This window comes from Chanodichthys erythropterus, chromosome 19 (genome assembly GCF_024489055.1).
Source record: "Chanodichthys erythropterus isolate Z2021 chromosome 19, ASM2448905v1, whole genome shotgun sequence".
Taxonomy (NCBI): Eukaryota; Metazoa; Chordata; class Actinopteri; order Cypriniformes; family Xenocyprididae; genus Chanodichthys; species Chanodichthys erythropterus.
Genome location: NC_090239.1, coordinates 13,356,838 through 13,382,504, shown reverse-complemented (window position 1 = coordinate 13,382,504; position 25,667 = coordinate 13,356,838). Strand labels below are relative to the sequence as shown.

The 25,667-nt window shown below is 35.2% G+C and overlaps 3 protein-coding genes across 5 annotated transcripts in view; all 3 read right to left on the bottom strand.

The window, feature by feature from the left end:
- myo1d (myosin 1D) overlaps positions 1 to 5,990 on the bottom strand; it is a 76,876-nt gene extending 70,886 nt beyond the window's left edge. For both annotated transcript variants that reach the window (XM_067369057.1, XM_067369058.1), the window contains exon 1: positions 4,316 to 5,990. In XM_067369057.1, coding sequence (XP_067225158.1) covers positions 4,316 to 4,410 — 95 coding nt within the window. In that variant the 5' untranslated portion in view covers positions 4,411 to 5,990. The remainder of the gene's footprint in view (positions 1 to 4,315) is intronic.
- A 547-nt stretch (positions 5,991 to 6,537) lies between these two features.
- On the bottom strand, positions 6,538 to 9,550 carry LOC137008067 (uncharacterized). The gene is made up of 8 exons (XM_067369868.1): positions 9,418 to 9,550; positions 9,082 to 9,156; positions 8,883 to 8,945; positions 8,730 to 8,792; positions 8,483 to 8,552; positions 7,943 to 8,392; positions 7,771 to 7,866; positions 6,538 to 7,145 (listed from the first exon to the last, which is right to left on the bottom strand). Exons 2-8 carry the CDS (start codon positions 9,154 to 9,156, stop codon positions 6,742 to 6,744), a joined length of 1,221 nt encoding a protein of 406 aa, XP_067225969.1. The 5' UTR covers positions 9,418 to 9,550; the 3' UTR covers positions 6,538 to 6,741.
- A 7,719-nt stretch (positions 9,551 to 17,269) lies between these two features.
- Positions 17,270 to 25,236, bottom strand: pdk2a (pyruvate dehydrogenase kinase 2a). 2 transcript variants are annotated; one of them, XM_067369158.1, is made up of 11 exons: positions 25,034 to 25,236; positions 23,952 to 24,093; positions 23,208 to 23,279; positions 22,689 to 22,873; positions 22,510 to 22,599; positions 21,542 to 21,619; positions 21,288 to 21,364; positions 21,098 to 21,196; positions 20,523 to 20,633; positions 19,738 to 19,851; positions 17,270 to 18,636 (listed from the first exon to the last, which is right to left on the bottom strand). In XM_067369158.1, the coding sequence occupies exons 1-11, from the start codon at positions 25,149 to 25,151 to the stop codon at positions 18,493 to 18,495; spliced, it is 1,230 nt and encodes a 409-aa protein (XP_067225259.1). In that variant the 5' UTR covers positions 25,152 to 25,236; the 3' UTR covers positions 17,270 to 18,492. The 2 variants fall into 2 exon arrangements, with proteins under 2 accessions (XP_067225259.1, XP_067225260.1); XM_067369159.1 differs by lacking the exons at positions 23,952 to 24,093; positions 25,034 to 25,236 and adding an exon at positions 23,537 to 23,851.
- Between the last annotated feature and the right edge of the window lie 431 nt (positions 25,237 to 25,667).

The window sequence follows — 25,667 nt, the reverse complement described above, 5'->3', positions numbered from 1 at the left end:
ATTGTGTTGACAGCCAAGACTCTGATATGAAACTAAGTCTCTGCTTTCAAATTTTGTAAGTTTTATTTACAAAATTCAAATAATAAATACCATTTTGGAGCTCTTTAATGTGGCGTGACAGATTGCCTTTCCTCTTTACCACTAGTACAGCACAAAATAAACATGAATGAACATCCATCCTATGGTATTTCAAAAGAACCAGTACAATTTAAACTGAAACAACTGAACTGATGTCTCACATTCAACTCTGGAAAGACACCAATAAAACAGCTTGTAAACAATGTCACATAATGTTTCATTTACCCCAGAAAAGCCATTCAGTGTCCAAACAGCTAGTGAGAAACATGTAGGCTACTCTAGAGAGGAATATTTTGACAATTACATATTATATTTTTACTCTTATATCATGAAAAAGTTATTATTATTAAAAAAGCCCTATTTGAAATCAGATGTTCATTTCAGCCTTCAATAATAATGTAACAGATGACAAGGTTCTTGTATAGTTTAAAAAATTGGTTAAAGGATTAGTTCACTTCAGAACTCAAATTTCCTGATACTTTACTCACCCCCATGTAACCAAGATGTTCATGTCTTTCTTTCTTCAGTCGAAAAGAAATTAAGGTTTTTGCGGAAAACATTCCAGGATTTTTCTCCATATAGTGGACTACAATGGCTACCAAGGGGTCGAATGTCCAAATTGCAGTTTCAGTGCAGCTTCAAAGGGCCCTACAAGATCCCAGCCGACGAATAAGGGTCTTATCTAGCGAAACGATCATTTTCTAAAAAAAAATAATAATAAAAATGTATATACTTTTTAACCACAAATGCTCATCTTGCACTAGCTCTGCGATGCACCATGGATTATGTAATCATGTTGGAAAGGTCATGCGTGACGTAGGCAGAAGTACAGAGAAAGTGTTTAAAAAGTGAACGTGCAAAGAATAAGTCAAACGCCTTTACAAAAAGCATTTGTGGTTAAAAAGTATATACATTTTTTTTTTTTCTTTTTTTTTTTTTTTAGAAAATGACCGATCGTTTCCCTAGACAAGACCCTTATTCCTCAGCTGGGATCTTGTAGAGCCCTTTGAAGCTGCACTGAACCTGCAATTTGGACCTTCAACCCGTTGGTAGCCATTGAAGTCCACTATAAGAAGAAAAATCCTTGAATGCTTTCCTCAAAAACCTTAATTTCTTTTCGACTGAAGAAAGAAAGACATGAACATCTTGGATGACATGGGAGTGAGTAAATTATTAGGAAATTTTAATTCTGAAGTGAACTAATCCTTTAAGAAAGATGTATAGATTCATATCCAAAAGAATCGATATTGAATTGAACCGAATCGAATCTAAATCGAATCACAATCTTATGACTCAAATCAAATTATAACATGTCCAAGCTGAACTGAAGTTGAGAACCACTGCATTAGGATAATAAAATCATCAATCATCTGTTCCATTGATTCTTCTGTTTTCCACTCTTAGAATGCCCAACACAAAGACTTTGAAACAATCAAACTCATTATGCTAGTGTCTAGTACTGTGAGGGTCAAAAGTTAAGTATCAAAATGTCAATAGGAAGAGCAGCAAGGCCTCAAAAGTTGCCAATACTCTTTTCCTGAGCCCATTCTTCCAGTCACTTCCAGCCACTAGACCCTTAGTGCAACAAGAATGGTTAAAGTAAAGTGGAAATATCTATCAAGGAAATGTTCAACTATATATACATAAAGCATAGAGCAGCACAAGTTCAAACCATGAAAATGACTAGTTTGTTGATTTTTTTTAGACTTGACTTTCTTCTGAATGACACAAGACGTGACAGAAAGCTGGAAGGCTCTGATTATCATCTGCAGTATCAGAGCCAGTGTCTGGAAGAATTTGGAGCATGGTCTCGGGCAGCACTTGTAATTGTTTTTGGAAATGTGCAGATGATTGCCAAAAAATTCCCCAAGATCCTAGCGTCAGACAAAACAACACTGCCATATAAAGTCAAGCCCTGAGCACACATCAAATTAAGCAGTGATTCCAGAGTGCCTACACAAACTCTTGTTCAAACAAGGGGGCGTTAAGTAAACACAGTCTTGGGCAGAGTTCAAATCACACTACAATGTACAGTATGTGTCAGCAGTCCTGACACTCGTTTAATTTTGACACCTCACTGTAAGAAGCTTAAACGCTCACAACTAAACAGACTGACAAAATTGCTTTAAATCTGATGGTTAAATATTCAGTCATAGCATTGAACAGAAAGGCTGCATTTCATATTTGTTATATAGGAGCTTTTTCAGTAGAGCAACCCCAAGCTGACTGTAAACACAGCTGATTTCACTGGATTAAATGTATCTACTTTATCCAAAGAAGTTCAGCCAATTGAAATCAAGTTTTGCTTTGCCATGATAAATAGTCTTTCTGAATTCAAAGCAAATGGCCTTCAAAAGGCATCACATAAAATGCTATTTCCAGTTCAACAGCACTCTTCTTTATCACTCCAGAGGGCACAGGATGTGATCTGGCATCACATAGCTGCTGCTGTTCCAGCTGAAGCCCCAGACACAGATGTGGAGACTGAAGAATCAGGAAGCTGGCCTGGTCACACCCTCTGCAAATAACAAACTGCACACGCCATCCCCCAGCCAGAGAGAAAATCAGGCCATGGCTGAGAGAGAGGTGGGAAAAACAGACACCCTGTGCTTTGAGTCACTGGAACCAGTAAGCATCTCCTGCTGCTACTTAAGCTGTTTATCCGCATGGTGTTTGAACAATTCATGGATTCATAATATAGCCTATATAGTATATACAATACTGTTGAAAAGTTTTGGGCAAGTAATGTTTTCCTTATTTAGCAAGGATGCATTAAATTGATCAAAAGTGACAGTAAAGATTTCAATTTCAAACTAATTCTGTCCTTTTGAACTTTCTATTCATCAAAGAATCCTGAAAAAAAATGTAATGGTTTCCAAAACTATTTATCAGTGCAACTATTTTCAACATTGATAATAAAAATATTTCTTAAGCATATCAACATATTATGATTTCTGAAGAATCATGTGACACTGAAGACTGGAGTAATGGCTGCTAAAAATTCAGCTTTGCCATCACAGGAATAAATTATATTTATATGAAAATAGAAAACAATGATTTTAAATTGTAATGATATTTCACAATATTACTTTTTTATTATTATTATTAAATAAACGCAACCTTGGAGACTTCTTTCAAAAACATTTAAAAAATCTTACCGACTCCAAACTTTTGAATGACAGGTTTAAAAAAAGGGACTGAACTTTATGACCAACAGCAAATTTCAAAGGGCATTAATACATTTGAATTTATTATTATTTATAGTTTATTATGTGATTTAAAATATCTCCCTTAATTCACTGAAAACATTACATGCAATATCCCCAGAACTATAACAGGAACAAAATATGTAATTTCATGAAAAAAAATGTAAATAACAATTTAGTCCCCTTGTGAGAAATCCACATATAGGTCACTAGTTAACTGACATTATCCAACTAATTTTATGGCATTGTTATATTAACTAGTAACAAAAAGAGCTGCATGCTGAAACTACATCCCCCATCTTATCAGAGCTAGCAGGTCATTTATTGACAGTGTGCTGATAAGGAAATGTGATCCAAATCACCATAAACATAAACACAATGGTAGGATATCCACTGCAAACTTGTTTGAACAATAAGGCCAATCAGAGTGGGTGTTACCATGACCAACAAAGCTCAGGCCATCCCACAGCACTCTGGCTCAGCAGGTGCATCCAGTTATTTTAAGCAACAATAGATACAACACCAAACACAACAATTTCATGAATCCCTTTAATGTAGACATGAGATGTGTAATAATTTGTTCCCTTGACCTGAAAAACTTTTGAAGCTAGTTTATTCCAAATGCATATATTGTATCTCTCCATTAATATGATTTCACACTTCAAGATGTTTTGCAAGATGATCTGAGTAACCCTTTCATCATGGCTTCACAAGATTAATGACAATGATTCAGATTTGCAACCTATTATTAGGTAGGCTACCGGTTCACAAACATATCCAATTTCGTCACTAATTTGCATCACCATGTAAATTATATATATATATATATATATATATATATATATATATATATATATATATATATATATATATATATAAAAATATAATATAAATATAATTAAACATTATTGGAATTTTACTTCAAAACCCAAAGCTTTTGTCCAAATACAGGTAGGCTACAATTATCATACCTGTCCTGTAGCCTACTAAAGCAAATGGCAACAGGGATCACGGTAGGTGAATTACCTTACCTGAGTTTTAGGTTGGCCATAAACTCTTCCAAAGATACATTGTCCAGAAGAACAAAGTCCGCCTTTCCGAACTCCAAACTTTCGTGTTCTGCCATTTTAACGCGTTAGGAATATAAAAAAGCCAAAAATGTAAAGCTAACTGTTGAATATCCCACGAATACACAAGTCAATTCGACAATAACAAACCGGTGCTATAATGCATTTTCCTTAATTTGTTTACATTTGCCTAGCGCACAATTCGTCGGCTTCTTTTCATGTTATTAGTAAAGGAAAAAATAAACACGGGATAGTTTGTTTTCGTCTGTTAAAGGTTGAAAAAGTTAAAGCCACACACTCGTCCGCCGCCTGAAAACTTCACACAACTTTTCGAGCTTCCCGGTGTTTGAGTGATAGTCCGCTACATCGAGAGTCGCACCTCTCATCCCTTTTTCCACGAGCTTCCCTCGTCTCGCCTAAACACACTGTGTATTCGGTATCCTGCCCGTCTCGCGTAAGCCCCTCCCTTCTCGGGCGCGAGCTAAACCGTATCTCTATACATGAATGACACAGTTACAAAGGTAGATAATTTTGCCGTCGAGTATTAACATCTGTCCCTTAAACTTTTGTCGTTACTAGCAGCAAACTTATTTTGATTTCTTAATCCCAAATTATCAACGCTCAGGGCTACTAGTTAGAAGTGAATAGTTGATCTCTGAAAGACAGATCACCATAGACCTACTATAGTAGGCTATATGGCGAAAATGTTTATTTAAAACGGAAGCTACTTGTTTGCCACTATTTGAATATTGACTGCTGTGCTATATATAAATAGCCTACTGTAATGAATAAGTAGTAGCCATTGGAAAAGTAGTACTAGTAGCTTATCTAGTAAGTGAAATTGAGAAAAAAAATTTAGTATATAGGCTACTATTGCACTGGATCGCTTACTAATGAAAAAAAAAAAGTGTGTTTAAAACAAAATACGTACTACTTTGTTTAAAGGAGCCAATGTTAAATTGAATTACCATTTTAATTATCAATAATTTGGAGGGAATATTGACATTTGAATTGTGCATAGTTAGAATTCTTTGAATCCTATTAGTCATCATCAGTGAGTTTCTGAATTTCTGTGGAATGTCTTTCCTCTGACCATATAAGGCAATGCCTATAAAATCCCATTTGAGTGAACTGTCTAACAGTAGTTCTGCATAAAACTTCAGTTAATTACAACATATCTGACAATAGAACTAACCAAGACCAAATTTACAGGTGTTCACAATGGTGGGTGACCAATTTTTAGTCTGCAAAAGCATTAATAAAACAAATTTTCGTTCATGTAGTAAAACATGATTCTGGCACGTGCTGTCAATGTGTTTGCAATAACCTCGGGACACAAGAACGTGTTTAAGTTTAATGAGGACTGAAGATGGCTTCAGGTTGCTCTGTGCAGCCACTGTATCTGTGGCCAAGTGATATCCTCCCTGATTAAACACAATGAGTTGACTCTGCTGCCCCCACCTGTGTCTCTAGGACACTGGGACAATATTAGGCTACTTTATTTAACCTCTAAATTATTACTAGCTAGTTTTCCATTATAGTTGATAGTTTATCTACTACAATAACAACAATAATAGTGTAAAAGAAAACAACATTTGTGTGTGTATATATATAATATATTATTTATAAAAAACATTTGTGTGTGTATATATATATATATATATATATATATATATATATATATATATATATATATTATAAAAATAAAAAGAGTTACATGTAAATATAATTGAAATATATAGCTAGTATTAATATACAAAAACATTATTATTTTCACATTTATTATTATAAAACATATATATATATATATATATATATATATATATATATATATATATATATAATTTTCTTTAGTTTACAGTATTATTATTGTTATTTTATTAATCAGCTATTGTGGTAAACTATTTTTTAACAATATTATTTACAAAAATACAACATTTAAATATTATTAGAAATATAGTTAGGCTATATATGTATATATATATATATATATATATATATATATATATATATATATATATATATATATATATATATATATATATATATATATATATATATACATATATACACACATACATACATACATATATATATATATATATATATATATATATATATATATATATATATATATATATATATATATATATATATATTAATAATGACAAAAAAATGTGGTTTATGGCAAATTAATTTTATAGAAAAGAAGCACTTAAATTGGAAAGCACTTTTTGCATTGGAAATATATCTCTCAGCAAGACACATGTATTAAAATAATTAAGCAATGAATAAACAGAACTAAGTCAAACATAGTTGGTACTATTAAATTCGCCTCTAATTACACTACAAATGTTCATAATTCTGCTCCAGTTGACTTTTACAATATCTTAGATCTTTCTCACCATAAGTAATGAACCCCCAAAAGCGATGGTGTTGGATGCACCAGTGGCCCAAGATCTGCCGCGATTTTGGGTCACATAAACCGTAGCACCTTTGCGCAGAGTCGTCATGTACGTAGAGAGATTCCCAACTGAGTTAGAGCCCTGAACATTACTATGGGAGACAGCCACCCAGTAATTATTTACAACAAGCCACAGGTCAGTTGTCCCACTCCCCCCAGTCTGTGTGGAGAAGAAGAACTGATAGACGCCTGAAAATGGAGCTCTGAATACCCCGGTGCGAGCGTTGAAAGCCTCGCCTTGATTCACATACACTTTCCTGTACACAATTGTGTTCACTTTTCCTGAGATGCTGGCGGGGTAGGTGGCAAAAAAATGGACGTTTGCTTTCACTACAGGAAAGAAAATGCTTCATTATTTTTATTAAAAGGTAGATAATTGTAATTATAATAACTACACTCTAAAAAATGCTGGGTTAAAAACAACCCAAGTTGGGTTGAAAATGGACAAACCCAGCGGTTGGGTTAAATGTTTGCCCAACCTGCTGGGTAGTTTTATTTAAACCAACTATTGTTTAAAAATTGCTATAAATTAAATTGGGAAATGAAAAACCAGATGCAATTAGAGACAACAATAGACAAATGTGAATGTTTATTAATAAGCTTTAATATTTTATTAATATAAATTTAATAGTTTAATAGTTTATTCATATAAATGTATTAATAAGCAATTTAATAAATGTTTATTGTTTAATTATTCATTGAACATTAATAAATGTTCATTTCCAACATACTTTGGGTTAATTTTAAGTAAGCAATGCAGTCATTTTTAAACAATAGTTGAGTTAAATAAAACTACCCAGCAGGTTGGGCAAACATTTAACCCTACCGCTGGGTTAAAACAACCCAATTGCTGGCTTTGTCCATTTTCAACCCAACTTGGGTTGTTTTTAACCCAGAGTGTACATTTCACAGCGTTTGTTCATTTAATTATTAATAATGAAGAGAAATGACTCACCTCTCATTTTGTTTTTCTTACACATCCAGGTGATTTTGTCTCTGCTGATGCAAGACTCACTTTTTTTGCACTTTCCACAGACAAGTGTGTTAATGTCTGAAAGGATGGTGTGCAACAGTCAATATATGCGATATTAATTATTTTCTTAAAGCCTGAGTGCATCACATCTTACCTGCACAATATGCCAAATGGCAAGCTTCCGGTCTGACAAACTTGTAGACGTAGTAGTTTCCCTGACATGCCTTCACTTGAATGGGAGGGGATTTGAACAAACAGCAGTTGTTTCTCCAGTTTCCACACACTTTGCGGGTGACCACTCCGTCTCGTATCCGGGGGTGACCGCCGACGAGCCACAGTGGAGCGTGTGTGCCGCACATTTCTTTCTTCACACACCTCTCAGGCATCTGGATGGTTTTTCCACGGTAGAAGAGACGGTACCAGCCCTTCCACTGGACACTACGGTCGCAAGCAACCTGCTTGGTGCTGTAGTTTGTAGCTCTCCAGGCTTGGTCCAACACGGTATAGTGAAAGCAGGGGTCAAGGGCCTCGTCACTGTCATCCTCACTGGAGCCTTCTGCTCCATCTTCACCCTGGGTGAGGGTATACGGCAGATGGCTGCTGCCTATCAAAGACAAATTTATATAGCCCTTTGAAAACACACCCACACACACATTTTTAATAGGAAGAATAATTGAAAGAAAATCAAACTAACCAGTTTGTAGTGATGTCAAATTCATCTCCACATCTGTATCAATAGGTTTCTGTGAACAGTACGGTAATGCCTACAACAAAACAAAATAGTTTGTCACCATGTGAATTCTAATACATATTTTGACATTAAGATTATATGATCATTATATGCATTATATATAAATTTTTCTGAATAGAATATAATTAGTATACTTTTTTTATTATTATTTAACCAGCAAAGAGACTGTAATTATCAGCTTTAATATTACCTGGCTCAAGGCTTCTTGCTTTTGTTTCATTACTGCTTGTTCATGTTTCAAGATTTCCATCTCCTAAATAAATACACGGAGAAAGAAAACCAATGCTTATACCACTCTTCCTTTAGAAATTGAAACATTCAATCACTTTAAATGCACCAATACCTTATACACAACAGCAAGTTGCTCCTTTAAAGGCTGGTCAATATTCCAAGCCCTGAATGTATACTGGAAGACATTGCAATGAAATAATGTGAAATCATATTTGCACAGTTAACTGCCGTTATAATGTAAGAATATTGTAAAATGTTGGTCTTATTTTATTTATAACATGAATAATATTAACCAATTCGATCATACTCACTGAAATATCTCTTTTGTCAGTGTCAGCCGAACAGACAGCCAGCACGGCAAACGCTTGAATGCATAAGGAAAGCATCTGAAAGTTAAAGTAAAAACGGCATTAGACTTTGCATTATTTATACATTTTTAAAAATAAATATTAATATGAAGTATGCGTTTCTAATTTAAAAATGGATTTGCTATTAGGTTAATTTGCCTTAATCAAGAAGGCAAACTCTTGGGATTTACAGGTAATTAAATTACTGTGCTGAAGTGATTTTTTTTTTTTTTTTAAGTGATCGATTTTTTTTTATTTTTTTATTTTGTCTTTTAGAAATCATAAACATTTAAAGCTTACCTTTTCACAAAGAGCAGATCTCTATGCGTTATGCAAGTCAGCTATATAGGATAGAGTTTATATACTGCACTAGATGATGGGGTGGACACTACTGCCATGCAGAAGGAAGTTTCTGGTTAGACTTTCACACCAGTATTTTTTTACATGGAACTCTGGTGACACTGTTCACAAATAAGGTGCTAACATGCACATGAAAAGTAGCCACAGGCAGTTTTTTTAGCTCATGAGGTCAGCAAAAAATGTTGTGCAAAAATGTATTTGCATATATGCATGCAAAATATTATTACAATAAGTTCCTTGAAATAAGTTAAAATAACTTAAACTTGTTGGTAGAAATATTTACAAGGTTAACAAATAAAGACAAAGGAGAAAAATGCATTAAAATATTGTTTTAAAAGGAGCAAGATCAAGGCTAGGCCAGTAGTTTACATTAAACCAAGTTTTCATTGTTTGAGCATTTGGAAATGTTAAAGGGATAGTTCACCCAAAGATTAAAATTCTGTCATCATTTACTCACCTCAGGTTGTTTCAAACCTGTATGAATTTCTTTCTTCTGCTGAATACAAAGGAGGGATTTTAAAGAATGTTTGTAACCAAATAATTGATGGACCCCATTGACTTCCATAGAATTTTTTTTTCAATACAATAGAAGTCAATGAGGTCCATCAACTGTTTGGTTACCGACATTCTTCAAAGTATCTTCTTTTGTGTGTGTGTTCAGCAAAAGAAAGAAATTCATACAGGTTTGGAACAGCTTGAGGGTTAGTAAATGATGACAGAATTTTCATTTTTGGGGTGAACTATCCCTTTAATTAGCTTTTTGTGATCAACCAGGTTTTAGTCTTGAAAGTTAGCAATTATTTACTCTCACAATGCAATTTAACAAGTTGCTTGACTGTTATAGATTTTGCCTTTTCAAGCATCATTCTGAAACCACATGACAAGTCATTGGTTAGAGCAAAAAACTATTTTGCATTATCAGCGTAACAGTGACAAGACTTAAACTCCCTTTTGTTCAAACACACATTATGTTTAACATAATATTTTAAATTAATACATTAAATCTGATTTGCTTCTTAAATCTAACATGTTAGTACAAAAAAAATATAGACTCCTGAAAAATAAAGGAGATTACTTTCACTTTTTAAAAACAAAGGTTTAAAATCACATAGTGGGAGAAATATGGCCCTTGACAAAGATTTAAAGAGAAATAAAAAAGCATAATTGATAGTATGAAATAGTTTCGTGTAAAATATGCGCTGTGAGTTAAAAGATGCGCTTGCATTGACTAGTGGAAATGCCAGTAGTGTCTGTGTGAAGGATGCGGTAATTCCTTGAAATAAATAAGTATCTGCAATAACGAAAGCCACCACTAGGTGGTGACCTCTAACCTAATTCAAATCATTGGGGTTTGACAAGTTTACTGGACAGGAACTTGGTAATTACAAATCTGGTGAAATAAAGAACAATTATTCCGGTGAAACACTAATTATGTAATTGTTGAATCACCACAAACCAATGTTAAATCATAATTTTAAAACTTAAATTAAAACCATAAAAAAATATTTTTGTCACATTAAATAAAATTGTATTTAAAAAAAGTACAAAAAAAAAAAATAAAAATAAAGCTGAAATAAAAATTAATAAAAACTATGTAGACATATTTAAAAAATAATTAAAAATAATAAAAAATGGGAAAAAAGCAAAATTACTAAAACTTTAACTGAAATTAAAATAAAAACTGAAAATATAAATATATAATAATCAAATTCAATCTATAATATAATCTAATTCAAAATATTGATAGAAAATATAATAGTATCTCAGTGATACTAAAATAACATTTATTTAATTTTTTCGTATTTCATATTGCATTGCATATTTCAATTACTATTATTATTATTATGGCACATTGCATTCTGTTTTATTGTTATTTATCTGTCAGTGTGTGTGTGTGTGTGTGTGTGTGTGTGCTTGTTTTTGTGATTTATGAGGACACAAATTTGTATAATGACATGGGTATTACACTGGTATTACGACGTAAACATGAAAAATGGGGACATTTCATGAATCCTCATATTTAAAATAGCTTTAAAAACATACTAAATGTTTTATTAAAAATGTAAACATGCAGAATGTTTTCTGTGATGGTAGGTTTGGAATAGTGGTAGTGTAAAAGGATAGAATGTACAGTTTGTACAATATAAAAACCATTACGCCTGATGTGTCCTCACTAAGATAGCAAAACAAACCCGTGTGTGTGTGTGTTTGTTTATTTTCCTTGTGTTAACTTGTGAGTACTGATGACAAACATCCCCATAAAGTACTTAACTGTAATCGTAAAAACAGATTAAAACAGGTTTAATGAGTAAAATGGGACTAATGTGTTTTCACTGGTGGCTCATTAAGTCTTAGAGTCCTTCTAAATAAATTAAACCCACTTGTATCTCCTATGGGCACAATAATAGAATAGAGTCAATAGAACATTGTGTTTTGTTCTCGCTCCTGAACTGTAAAAACCATGCCACACATCATTTGGTAATGTATTAAAATACTTGGCAACCTCAGCTCTCACTGTCAATAGAGCAATGAGCAGTCGATTGTGTGATTAGATAAGACCAGTCCAGTCAGTACAATAGTCCACCCAGGAAAACATGTTCATGTTTTGATGTGAAGCACAGGCCTCAGCCTTTTTACATAAGCAGGAGACATCAGTAAACAGCCCTGGGGAATGACAGGCATGCTACAGAGAACAGCCGCCTGGACAATCCGATTGCAGCCTGTTGTGAACTGTGATATGTTTGCATACATTACTCACCCCTACCCCACCCCCACCCCCCATCTCCACTCACCCGTAGAGCAACACATACCCTCCATCATTTATAGCCTGCACTTAGGGCTGTACTTTTCCTATCAGGGTTCCTGGAACTGGCCCCATACAGTACAGCTCATTGCTGTACTCGCACGTCTCTGTAGATTCTAACACATGAGGGTTCAGTCTTTAACAGCTGTGTAACAGGGCAATCTATAGAGGAAGTCAACTGTTTCAGTCTCTTTTTAATACTTTAACACTCATGCAGTCTTCTGCACCTGTGTGGCTAAAAATGCAGTAGTGGCCAAAAGTGATGTCCAGCATAGGAACAATGACATCACACTTTTTTCAAATATTCTTAAAAATTTGATAGGGGGGTTAACATGGCCAAAGTTTCAAATATGAGTTGGACGTATGACGGAGTATTTCTGTGCCAAATACACTACTTCCGGTATCGGGCCGGGTTTCGGAGAGTTTTTTTCGAGTATTTTATTAGTTATTTTTTCTTAAATATGACATCCTTGATGACGTATGCAGCCTTCAAATGCGATCTCCGAAGGACGCAGCCTCCGAAATGAGACGCGGTTCCTGTAAACAAAGGAGTGTGTTTTTGGATGTGAGGGAAAGATTACATTTTTCAGCTTCCCAAAGAACCCAACGTAAGGGAACATTGGATGAAGTTTGTTTTTCTGGAGCAGCAAGAGTTGTGCATGTAGCCTATGTTTGTTTGTTCCCAGTATTTCGGTGATGAATGCTTTGTAAATAAGTCCCAGTTCGGCACTGGATTTGCAGTTGGGGGGCGGTGAGTAAAGCTGCATCACATGTCTGTTTTGTTTTATTTATAATGATGTCACAGCTTGCTGACGATCTCTACGCAAAAGCTGCGCACGCTCGTGACTCTTTAGCTCCGCCCACGGCACTGACAGCAGGCACGCCTCCGGGAGCTTGTCTGTTTTCGAAAAGAATTGGTCTAGCGTATCTTTTATAAATATGATAAAACTAAAGACTTTTCGGAGATATGAAGGATGCATTGTTACTCTATATGTAACATTAGAGTAACTATACAGCTACTTTTTAAACAACAGCTTGCTTAAAGTTTTCTGAATAGAATATAAGTAGTATACTTTTTATTATTATTTAACCAGCAAAGAGACTGTAATTATCAGCTTTAATGTATGTAAGACTGCCCCCCCCCCCAAAAAAAAAGAAAAAAAAAAGATTTTGTAAGCATATGCGTAGTTGTGCTTGGGTCAATTGTTTTATTTGTGATGAAACATGCCAAACTGAGAGAGAGAAAGACCAAAAAGATAAAGATGTGGGCACAAATATTAACAGGTAATATTGGTAAAATGCACTCTCAAATAGTACTTTTAGGGGTACACAGCTTGTCACTGGGGCAGTACCCTCCAAATCTACCCCTAAATGAAAATTCTGTAATCATTTACTCATTCTCAAGTTGCTCCAAAGCAGTATAAGTTTCCTTCAAATGGAATGTTTCAAATGTTTTTGTACATACAATTAAAGTCAGTGGGGTCCAAAACAACAAAATGTTGAGAAATCTTTCAAAATATCTTCTTTTGTGTTTTACTGAAAAAAAGAAGATCATACAGGTTTACAATGAGGGTAAGTAAAGGCCCGTTCACACCAGGAACAATAACTATAATGATAAATATATTAGTGTCTATACCAACAGACTATAACTTTCTGTTTATTATATTCAAGTTTTAGATTTTAGTTTCACAGACAGGCTTTTAATAAGCCAGGCCTTAGTTCAATTAGGACATTTTCCCCAGTTTCACAGACAAGGCTTAAGCCTAGTCCTAGACTAAAATGCATGTTTGAACTGTTTTAACTGAAAGCAACTTGCACTGACATATCTTAAAATATGTCAGTGACATTGTTTTGTCTCAAGATGCACACCAGTCATGTTTTTTTCTAAGGCACTTTTATAAAGATACTTAAATGCACTAACTGAACAAAGGCCTAATTCTGGCTTAATCTGACCCTGTCTGTGAAACCAGGCCTTAGCCTAAGTGGCTTTTTAAACCTGCCTTTGAAAAAAAAAAACATTACTGGTGTGTACCTTGAGTCAAAACAATGCAGCTGACATATTTTATTTTTTATTTTTAGTTAAAACAGCTCAAACTTGCTTTTTAATCTGGAACTAGGTTTAAAGTCCCTGGGAACCGGAAGTTGCAAACGACTTTTCTCCAGTGTTGTGACGTTTTTTCAAGTGATATTGAATAGAGGGCAGGGTTTTACTTTAGAGCTCCTCTTCTAGGTAGTCAATTTTGATTTCATGATGACTTTAAGCCTTTTCTGTGAAACAGGGCGTGAGTGTATTATTTAGAGCTCTTTAAAGGGATAGTTCACCCAAAAATGAAAATTTGATGTTTATTTGCTTACCCCCAGTGCATCCAAGATGTAGGTGACTTTTTTTCTGCAGTCGAACACAAATGATGATTTTTAACTGCAACCGCTGCCGTCTGTCAGTCAAATAATAGCAGTAGATGGGAACTTCAACTGTAACAGTAAATAAAACTTGCTTAGACAAATCAAAATTAAAACCTGCGGCTCGTGATGACACATTAATGTCCTAAGACACGAAACGATCAGTTTGTGCGAGAAACCAAACATTATTTATATAATTTTTACCTCTAATACACCACTATGTCCAACTTCGTTCAGCTTCCTGTTAGTGAGGTCACAAAATGCGTTCTGTTGACGGAAGTGATCTCTCGCCCATATACTTCAATGAGCGCGAGACATCACTTCCGTTGTCAGAGCGCGATCAGACCTCACTAGCCGGAAGCTGAACGCAGTTGGACATAGTGGTGTATTAGAGGTAAAAAATGATATAAATACTGTTCAGTTTCTCGCACAAACCGATCGTTTCGTGTCTTAGGACATCAATGTGCCGTCATGAGCCGCAGGGTTTAATTTGGATTTGTCTATGGAAGTTTTCTCGACTCTTATTGTTCAAGTTCCCAATCACTGCTAGTATTTGACTGACAGACGGCAGCGGTTGCAGTTAAAAATCATAATTTGCGTTCGACTGAAGAAAAAAAGTCATCTACATCTTGGATGCCCTGGGAGTAAGCAGATAAACATCAAATTTTCATTTTTGGGTGAACTATCCCTTTAAAGTTGAGTACATTCTGGTTGGCTGTTTTGACTGTTCATAGCTGGAAAACAAACAAGAAAAAAAAAACTGATTCCAACAATATCATTCCTCTGTGGCATAGTTATAGTTATCCTTGGTGTAAGCAGGCCTTAAATTATGACATTTTTATTTTTAGGTCAAATATAGGCTAGTCTCAGCATCAGATCTCACGCCACGGACCGTTGGTTAAATGTCTGATGCATATGACACACTTAACTGGAAACACTTCAGGATTTTAGAAGTCAACAACTGGTTGGTTGGATTCTACAGGATGTCCGGAAGATGTGTGTCTCGAGTTCTTTAATGGTCCGTCTGGAAACAAATGCCGTGATGCTAAACCCCCTCACGAAAGAAGAACGCCATCATGTTTACAATTGTGAGAATGAACACTTCTACCAGGTTCAACTAAACGCTGTATTTTCAAAAGTATATGAAGTTTGCGGCTCCATTGTTGCAGTAAACTTGCACAACGTTCTTGAAAAAGTAATAATTTGATGCACACTGGTCTGTTATAGAGTGCCTCCGAGTTTTTGTAGGCCAACCCGGAAGTTGGCGGCACACGGGTTCCCGTGATTGAAAGCCTATGCATTTTTCCCATAGACTTTTGGAAAATCACATTTGGAAAATAAGCTCTGTGTTTAACAATGGGTTATGATACTTACACGTTTTGTCTATCAATATAATGTTTACAAGTTAACACAACATTTATACATTTTGAAGCCTAAAAAAGTCGTCAGATATAAAAATACTTGATATAAAAAGATATAAAGAAACACTTTTTCATGAGAAATGCAGTCTTTTGGGCGGTCCTTGACCAATAATAGCTACAATAGAGTCCAGCCCTTCTGCCATCAGATTAGGTGAATTTACTATAACCTTTTAATATGGAAGCCCATTTCTGCCACATAAGAAAAAAAAATGCTTTGGTAAATCATAATTAGGACATAAAAAATCTAAATTATGAGATAAGTAATAATGAGAATCTCTTTTCTTTATCTCACAATTTAGAGTCCCACTTTTTGTCATAAGTATGATTTACTAATGCATGATTTTTTTTTTTTTTTTATGGTGCAGAAATGGGCTTCCATACTTAAAGATCATCTTTAGTGACTAAAAAATACCTATTAGTTCCTTTTTAAGGTTTCTGTCTCAGTGACAAGCTGTTGTATCACTTTTTTTCTGAAGTTAGGTTACTACTTTATCTGAGAGTGTGGAGATGTGTCATATGAAAAACACATCATTCAAACATACTGAATATGTGCAGAAGCTATGATATGTGCAGAAGTCTATGATTGCTCAAAAATGAAAAGTAAATAGAAAGGTTATCACATTGATTTATTGTTAAGCTAGGTCTAAAACATGCCAGAGGCTTCTATACGTAAACAAGCTATCCGTCTAACCATATATGGATTACCTCATAGCATGTGCTTTATGGTATGTGATACATTGTAAGAGGAGCACTTGTTTATCAAGCAGTTCTTGAGAAGGTTAATCCATCAAGAACACAGTAGTCTCTATGGACACAAAATGATCCTGATGGTTTCACATTTAGCAAGTACTAATTTTGTTCTATCACTGCCTGTCTGACCTTCATGTATTACAAATTTGCTAAGTTCATTGTTTCTTCCAGACTTGTTCCATTCATGCCTCTCATTGGTGACCAGTGACCTCACTTTCCATGTAACTTCTGACCTTAAAAGGCATGTTGTTTACAATGAAATGTAACCTCTGCTTTACTGGGCAATAGATCAATGTGTAGTATCTCGATCCACACCTGTCAATCATCTTTGTCCTCTCTATAATCCAGCCTTGCACTAAAGAACCATCAATAGAGTTCAGAGTTCTTGTTGACTCATAAATGACTCCCAAAAATGACATAAGTGACTTTGTTTTTATTTCAATTCTATACACATCATTCGCTTTAGATGGAAAACATATTACAAAAATAAAGTTTAGATTTTCAGGAAAAACACGACAAAAACATAATACACAAAATATGGTCCTTACATGTAAGGTTATAGGGTGCAAGTTCAAAGCAGATGGTTGATTAATACAGTAGGCATGCTCTCAAAAGAGCAGGCTTAAAATTAGAAGCTATGATTTCAAGCTGTATAATATTCGCAGAGAACTAGAGGCCAAAGGCCCACAAATCTGAAAAAAGCAACAACTGATCAAAGGTCTGAACTTCAGTCGATGAGGTATCTAAAATGCTTCAACATTCAACAACAAAACACTGTGTTTGAAATGCTTGGTGCATATAAGCTGTAAGTGTTTCAAGTTTGTATCAATGAGATTATTCATACATTCTAACTGGTTTTAAACCCATTTACATCAATGATCCCCTTCTAGTGCCTCAAGTAACTCAAGTGTGAAGAATATACCAGAGATCACATTGACATATTTGGCCACACACTAATAAAGTCAGAATTATGGCCTCTATAATGATCTCTTTCTCTCAGCTTTTGGCCATTCAGAGTATGAACACCCCTCCATTAGCAATCAAAGTCATTTAATAACAAGTATTCCTTGATTTCAGCATTACTAATGCAGTCCAGTACACCCTTACATAAATGATCCATCATGGGTTGAATATGGATTTTTATCACCCCATCTTGGCCCTTTATTTCTGATTTCATGTGCTTTAAAGGTTCCTTGGCACGTGCCTGTTGTTACTTGCTGGTTCCAACAACTAGTCTAGATGGCCCTTGTCCTCTAACACAGGCTTCGGAAAGTTAACTGAATGTCTGGATCACTTCTCCTCACTGGAACTTCCACTTGACAGTCTTCCAATAAAGGAAGAGTAGTTAGGTGCAGATTATTTTGGCACTTTGTTCCACTTCATATGAGTTAGTGTGGTCTGCAGGTAACACTGTGACAGCCTATTTTCTCAAACCAGAAAAATGATATGATATAGTCATGGTGGTGATGCAGAGGAAAACCATTGCATGCAACAACTACGGTATTGCTGTGAGACTACGCGGCTTCACAGTGAGTGGAGAGTTAGGGCTCGGCCATGTGGACATCATGTCCTTCCCCATTCACTCATGTCAGTAGGTCAGAGAACTGTCCTATTTCTTTCCTGGAGGCTTCATACTTCATTTCACTTGGCCAGTCTGAACACGGCCAGGTCCAGAGGCTCTCGACTGGGAACGCACCAGTCATCTGCCCCCTGCGTGACTTCATAGTTTCGTCGAGCTGTCTTATTAAACACAGGGAGCCTCTCGACTGAGTCAGTGGATAAAGCCTGAGGGGAAAACCATGATGTAATCTGTTAGAATACAACACAATGCAAAATATTCGAAGTACTTAAATTTCCAAAAAGTTCAGAGCGTTTTTAAACATGTTTAAACAAGATTTTTAAGCAGGGGCGTCAAACTCAAGAGTTTAGCTCCAAGTCAAGTCACCTTTATTTATTTAGCGCTTCATACAATACAGATTGTTTCAAAGCAGCTTTACAGTGATAACAGGAAAATGATTTAATGATGCGAACAGAGTTCACTACAGCTGTTAAGCAGCTCTAAAAAGAAAATAGTGTCATTGTTCAGCTGAAGTCAATTTAGTGTTGATTCAGTTCAGTTGTAAAGATCATCAATTATTAATTTAGTTCATTCATCTATAAGGCAGTTCTCCAACCTTAATTAGACAACTGAACCTGCTAATCAAGGTCTTCAGGATTACTACGGTGCATCTGAAATCTTATACTGAGTAGGTACTACTTGCTTTGCGACCACTAAAAAGTATGTTCTGTATAGTATGAATATGGTTAGTATGAACGAAATTCCAGATGTACTACATCTAGCATGCTGTTACTGTCACGTGACCTATCAGCGTCAGTTGCATTGCCATTCATAAATCCTCTCCCATGGCCTCATGGGATAGTAAAGTGTCAATCAAATGTGCAATCCAGAATCTCTGCGAAAGTATTAGGTCCTTTTCGACATTTTTTTTTTTCTTTTGGCATAGTTTTTTTTCACATACTACATAGTAGGGAAGTATTTGATTTTGACGCAGCACCAGAAACTTCTAGGCAGGTGTTTTGGAGATAGTTGGAGCTAAACTCTTCGGGACAGTGGCCTTCCAGGTGTGGAGTTTGACATGTGCTTTAAAGGGGTAATTCCAAATCTATCAATAGTATTGTTCCAAAATTGTCAGCATTGGACCCCATTGATTTTCATTGAATGGACAAAATCAGTTGAAACGTTCTTTAAAATATCTTTTGTGTCCAATAGAAGAAATTAAATAATACAGGTTTGGAACCTCACAAATAATGGAATGATGTAAATAATGACCTGAAAATTGACAGAATTTTAGGTGAACTATTCCTTTATGTAGGGTTTAAATGTACCTTCAGGTGAATGACTGCATCAGTACCATGGCCCTCCATAGAATAGAGCTGGAGGTCACCCTGGAAGTACTTGGCATAGAGTCGAGAAATGGGCAACCCATAACCAAACCCAGCCTGTAGACAAAAGGCAGCTAATATTATAAAAAAGCAGTGATATTTTATCATTGAGATACTTTTAGGCCTGGTATCACAGACAGGGCTTAGATTAAACCAGGATTAGGCATTAGTTCAATTAGGACATTTAAGTAGCTTAGAAAAAAACATTATTGGTGTGCATCTTGAGACAAAACAATGGCACTGACATATTTTAAAGTTGCTTTCAGTTAAAACAGCTCAAACATGCATTTTACTCTGGGACTAGGCTTGAGCATTGTCTGTGAACCCGGGGGTTATAGTTTTAATTCATATTTTGGTTTTATTTTTATATTTTCTGCTATTATTTTCATTTTAGTTAATGTTTTAATAATTTTGATGTTTTTGTCATTTTTATTTTTTTTATTAATATGTCTGTATAGTGTTTATTAATTTTTATTTCAGCATTAGTTTCAGTTATTTTAGTATATCAAGTTAAACTAAAAGAAAATGAGAAATGTTGCCTTAGAAATTAGCTGAAATAAAAAGTTATTTATTTCATTTCATTTCAGTTAATGCTTACTTTATGTAACAAAAATGTTTTTTTCTGGTTTTAATTTTACTTAACTATAATAACTCTGGAAAGAGGACACTTTAAATTATATATCTTGCAATTCTATTTGTATTTAATGCATAATGCGGTGAAGTCTCACCAGGGGAGCCCTTTGTTTCTCATCCATCTGGGGTGTTGGTGCTGTGGAGTACATGTAGCTGAAGAGATTTTCCATCTTCCTGAAAGGAACTCCACCACCTCGGTCACTCATCTACAAAGACAAAGAAGACATTGTTAGAATAAAAACTGGATAGGTGGAAAAATAGACAGAGTGAATTAGGGACAGACGTGACTTTAACCCCTGATCATGACTGGTTAGCATGAACAAGACTTAAATCAGCATTGTCAAGGTAACTAAAAGCCAGTCAGCTCTCATGTACTGCGTTATGCAACAGCAGGTGTTTCACTGATGGGAAAATGACCGATGGCTCTAGTTACATCAGAGTACAATCAATAAGGTGGCATTGAACTGAAATCCTATGAACTTTTTCTGAGTTTAACAACCAAGTAAAAAAAAATGTAATAATTAAAAAAATAAATAAATAATTAATTTTAAAACAACTAAATGAATGGGTCATATCCATGAAAATGTGCAGAACTGCCATGAAAATGTCTAACAATAAAATAAACTTTACAACATATTGCGATAATGCTGCTCGTTCAAATTAAAATCACCTTGATAGTTAGGTCCTCTCCACCTATGGCCACCATAACTTGAATGGGTGGAAGATTACTGTCTTCTTTATGGTTCTCAATGGTTGCCCTCATTGCATTCTGAAGAAGAAACCATATCGTCATGACAACATTCAGATCTTACGTAAACAGCATTGTTTCAGGGCAGAATACGAGATGGGCAACGGCTCACCTTGAACAGTTCAAATAGCATATGGTACAGATGGGAAGGCACATACACTATGCTGATAGGCTGGCTCCTGTTATTAGCTGTAAAAAGAAGAACACAGTCACAGTGTCAATATTGTCTATAGCTGCGAAAACATGTTATAACAGCTAAGCACCGAGCAATATATTCATATGTATATCTATATCAATCTATTCATAGATAGATAGATAGTGATTTTACACGCTATTTAACATGAACATAAAGATATCTGTCCTTACTGTTGAGTTCCTGTAGAACCAGGTCAGGTGAGCTGAGGTAGTACTGATCACACAGCATCTTGGCACTTTCATACGCATCTACATGAAACATGTGTTGACATAACAGTTTTTTAGAAACGTATAAGAGTCTATGTGTATTGACTAAACAAATGGGTCACTGATTTCAAAGGGTTAGTTCACCCACAAATTAAAATTGTGTCATCATTTACTCACCCTCATGTTGTTCCAAACTTGTAAGACTTTCGTTCATCTTTAAAACAAAAATGAAGATATTTTAATCTAATCTGAGAGATTTCTGTCCCTCTATTGACAGCCCATGCAACTACAGTTTTATCGCTTCAAAAAGTTCATAAGGAGATCGTAAAACTAATCCATATTGAGTTGTTTAGTCAAAATGTTCTGAAGAGACTCGATCGCATTCATTCACATATAAAAATTAATCAACGCACACATCAGTTGTGGTAAACGGAAGCTCAAGCATGTTTGCTTGATGTGTGAGAACCAATGAGGATCATTTTCATATTACGCAGCACGTTTGAGCTTCCACAAGAACCAATGAGGTTTGTTCTTGTGCGTCAATCAAGTATGGTTGAGCTTCTGTTTATATTCGCTGATCAATGTGAATAAAATGCCTAAATATAATCTATTCAATATATAAAGCAATCATGTCTCTTCAGAAAATTTGGACTAAAACACTTGATACATGTGGATTAGTTTTATCATCTCTTTATGAACTTTTTGATGCGACAAAATGGTAGTTGCACTGACTGTCAATGGAGGGACATCTTCATTTGTATTTCGAAGATGAACAAAAGTCTTACAGGTTTGGAACGACATGAGGGTGAGTAATTGATGACAATTTATTTCTTTAAATTTTTTGGGTGAACTAACCCTCTAAGAAGCATATTTGGTACAAACGCCCACTCTACATGTTTGTGGTTTTATCAGATAGATGTTTCACACTATACCTTTAACAACATCTGCCACCTGACAATGAGGGTCTATACTGCCAATGGTATTGGGGTGAACTGGATTTGTGGCACCATCAAATACAAGAGCTGAAAAATCAGAGAAAACAACATGAATACAAGCAATTTAAGAAGCAATGATGCTCAGAGGTATTATTTGACCTGAATATTGTGCTTACTGTGCTGGTTGATGAGCATTCTGATGGATATCCGGCTCAAGTACAAACGGTCCAGGAAATACTGAATATTCTGATTCGTGACCGGATCTTGACCAAATACTTCTTTATATTCAATCACACCTTGGGCCATAGTGGGTACAACATCATTGTGTCTGTTTCGGATGTTGACCAGAGCATCCACAAACCTGTGTGCAGAGTCAAGAGTGTTAAAATGTGCGATGAACAAGGAAGAACATGTCTGAGGCACATTTGACCTGAAAATCAAAAGGAAAGAACTAAGAAGCATACAACAAAGCCAATTTTTAGGTGCAACATCATTTTCATGACAATAATTTATGACGAGCTCTTTAATTCTCAATATAATTAAAATAAATTAAACACGAAACATCCTGACGCATTATACTAATGAGATTTTTAGCAGGAAAATGCAAAAATCTAAATATAATTTCTTGTTTTTCTTTTGATTTTGAGGTCACGCATAAGATGTTTTCATGAAATTTAGATTGTATTTCTACTTACTCTTCTAATATGCTTTGGTCATCTGGATTTTTCTCCAAGAATTCCAAGACCTCCATCAAACTCTGAATATACCTTAGCACACAAACAAAAGCAATATGAATTGAATTTATGTCAATAAATGAGATAAAACACAATGAAACTGTACATGAGCACTGTATTCATTGGGAAACTAGCTTGTCCAGAGACTCTTCTGCTAACTTCTTTGTAACATCATATATATGTAGTTCATTTTGTAAATTATATTTGATATAAACTGCAAATCTGAGATTTCAGACGATAAATGTATTACACTACTAACTAAACGAATGCAATTCACAAAAAACATTGACCTAGCATCTGTGGAAAAACATCCGTTAAACAGTTGCATATCATGCATAATAATGGCAGGCTGTTTTGTTTTTGCTATGCCTAAGCTTCCAAGTTTCCACTCTTCTTAAAAGAAAAACCAGGGGACGTATGACGCGTAAAAGCACGAGGTAGTGAAAGTGGGATAAAGTTCACAGCAGACTCCCTCCTTGAAGAAGTGTTGATCCCACCCTGAAGTGGGATATGGGACAAAGTTCACGTGCACTACGTCACGCAAGTTTACAATTTGGCCTTGTCTCAAGTAGACCACGGAACATACTAAAGATAAATAACACGCCTCTGACCATTTAATCGCCTTTTAAACAATTCGTCGTTTCAACAACAACACTAATCTTGGTAGATCCGTTTATAAATACAGTAAAATGTTGTATAACTCACCAGCTTTGAACCATTTGTACAGAAGGAGTGGTAAGTAATCTTTTAGGGAGCAAGTTGATTTCTTTCATGATGTTTGACAGACGTACGGGAAGCTCTTGTCTCAAGAAAACAAAAGATGTTTTCTCACATGCGTTGGTAGAACCTGGACAAATACAACATATGTATGGCAAAGTGGTAAACACACACACACTACACAAGTGTCACGTTGTATGCACGTTGCTCATAAACAATGCAATTATTTCTACACAGTAGAATATAGATGCATAAACATCAGTGGTGCAAGGCAAAGCCAACAGCTGTTAAATGATGCAACAGTCAGCCCGTATGAACAGTGATGGGAATTCCGAGTCATAACCGCGAATCGGTTCTTTCGAATAGTTCGTTTCAAAGAACCGGTTCAGAAAATATCTCGAGCCACACGTCATCACGTTGCCTCTGAGAAACTTTAAAACGTTTAAATAAAACATTGCGTTAGAATATATAGCCGTTTATTTCATTTATCGTCGATTCAATTGTATTGATATGGATGTTTTATGGTTTATGGATGCTTGAGTGTATTAAAAACGTCCCAAAAAAAAAAAAAAAAAAAAAATACGATCACGTCGAAAAACAATTAAAGTATGTTTTAGCATTTTTACTATTCTTAAAGCAATTTTAGCCAATCAGTCCTTGCTTTACTCCAAATTATCTTACTGTCCGCTCAGTTCAATTTCAAATTTATCGGTCAGTCATTCTGGTAAACAAATTCAGAATGATTCTGAGCCGGGTCAGCTGATTCACTGAAAATATCCGAATCAAAAGAACAATTTGTTCCCGAATCAGACATAGCTACACACAGCTGGTAGAGCAATACCAAATAATTTCTGCATCAGATAGATGTAAATTGCACGAGCAACTACATAGTCATGCACGTAATCATAAACATAATACAGTGCATAATAATACCGGTGATATGAAGTGCCATATGATAAACTGTTCTGCAGCGTTTATATAGGCTACTCAGGCTATAAATTAAGCTTATCAATCTAGAAATACATACAATTGCATACACGACCAAACAACACAGCAGAAGGAGCACTCACCAAAATCGAGAAACTGTTTCATAGAAAGTGGAGAAGGTGAAAATTTGGAGAAGTGTTCGATGTGATGAGGCACACTGGCCAAAGCAGCATTCTTCATTATAAACCTGACGAACTTCATTTCGATGATATATCAGATATAGCAGCTGCAGAGATCCAGTTTTATCAATAGCTATGTTTATAATGCATGTAGGCTACTGCCCTGTATATAATGGTCTAAGGGGCAGCTGTTCTTACAAGAGCACTCAACAGCCAATCAGAGTCCGAGTTTCCTATTACTACTCCAAATCCGTCCAATAGCATGTGGAGGCTTAAATATAAGCATTCAGTCATGGATATAAGCACGTGTATAGTCCTCGAACACTGTGTTGTTTGCGTCCTGAAGAAGAAGCACGTCTGTTCTTTACATCCGAAAGTATATCACAATGAAAAACATTAAAGCTAAATTAATATCAGAATCTAATGCCTGTTATGTTAATAATAGACTACCTTATTAATTTTACCACAAACATTCCTTTGAGAACTTTAGTTTAATTAGGATACTACATTCATCAAGAGCAAAAGTTTCAGCCTGTGGTGATAAATTAATAATTAACTTTTTTTTTTTATTATTACTCGAAATGAATCAAGTTAAGAA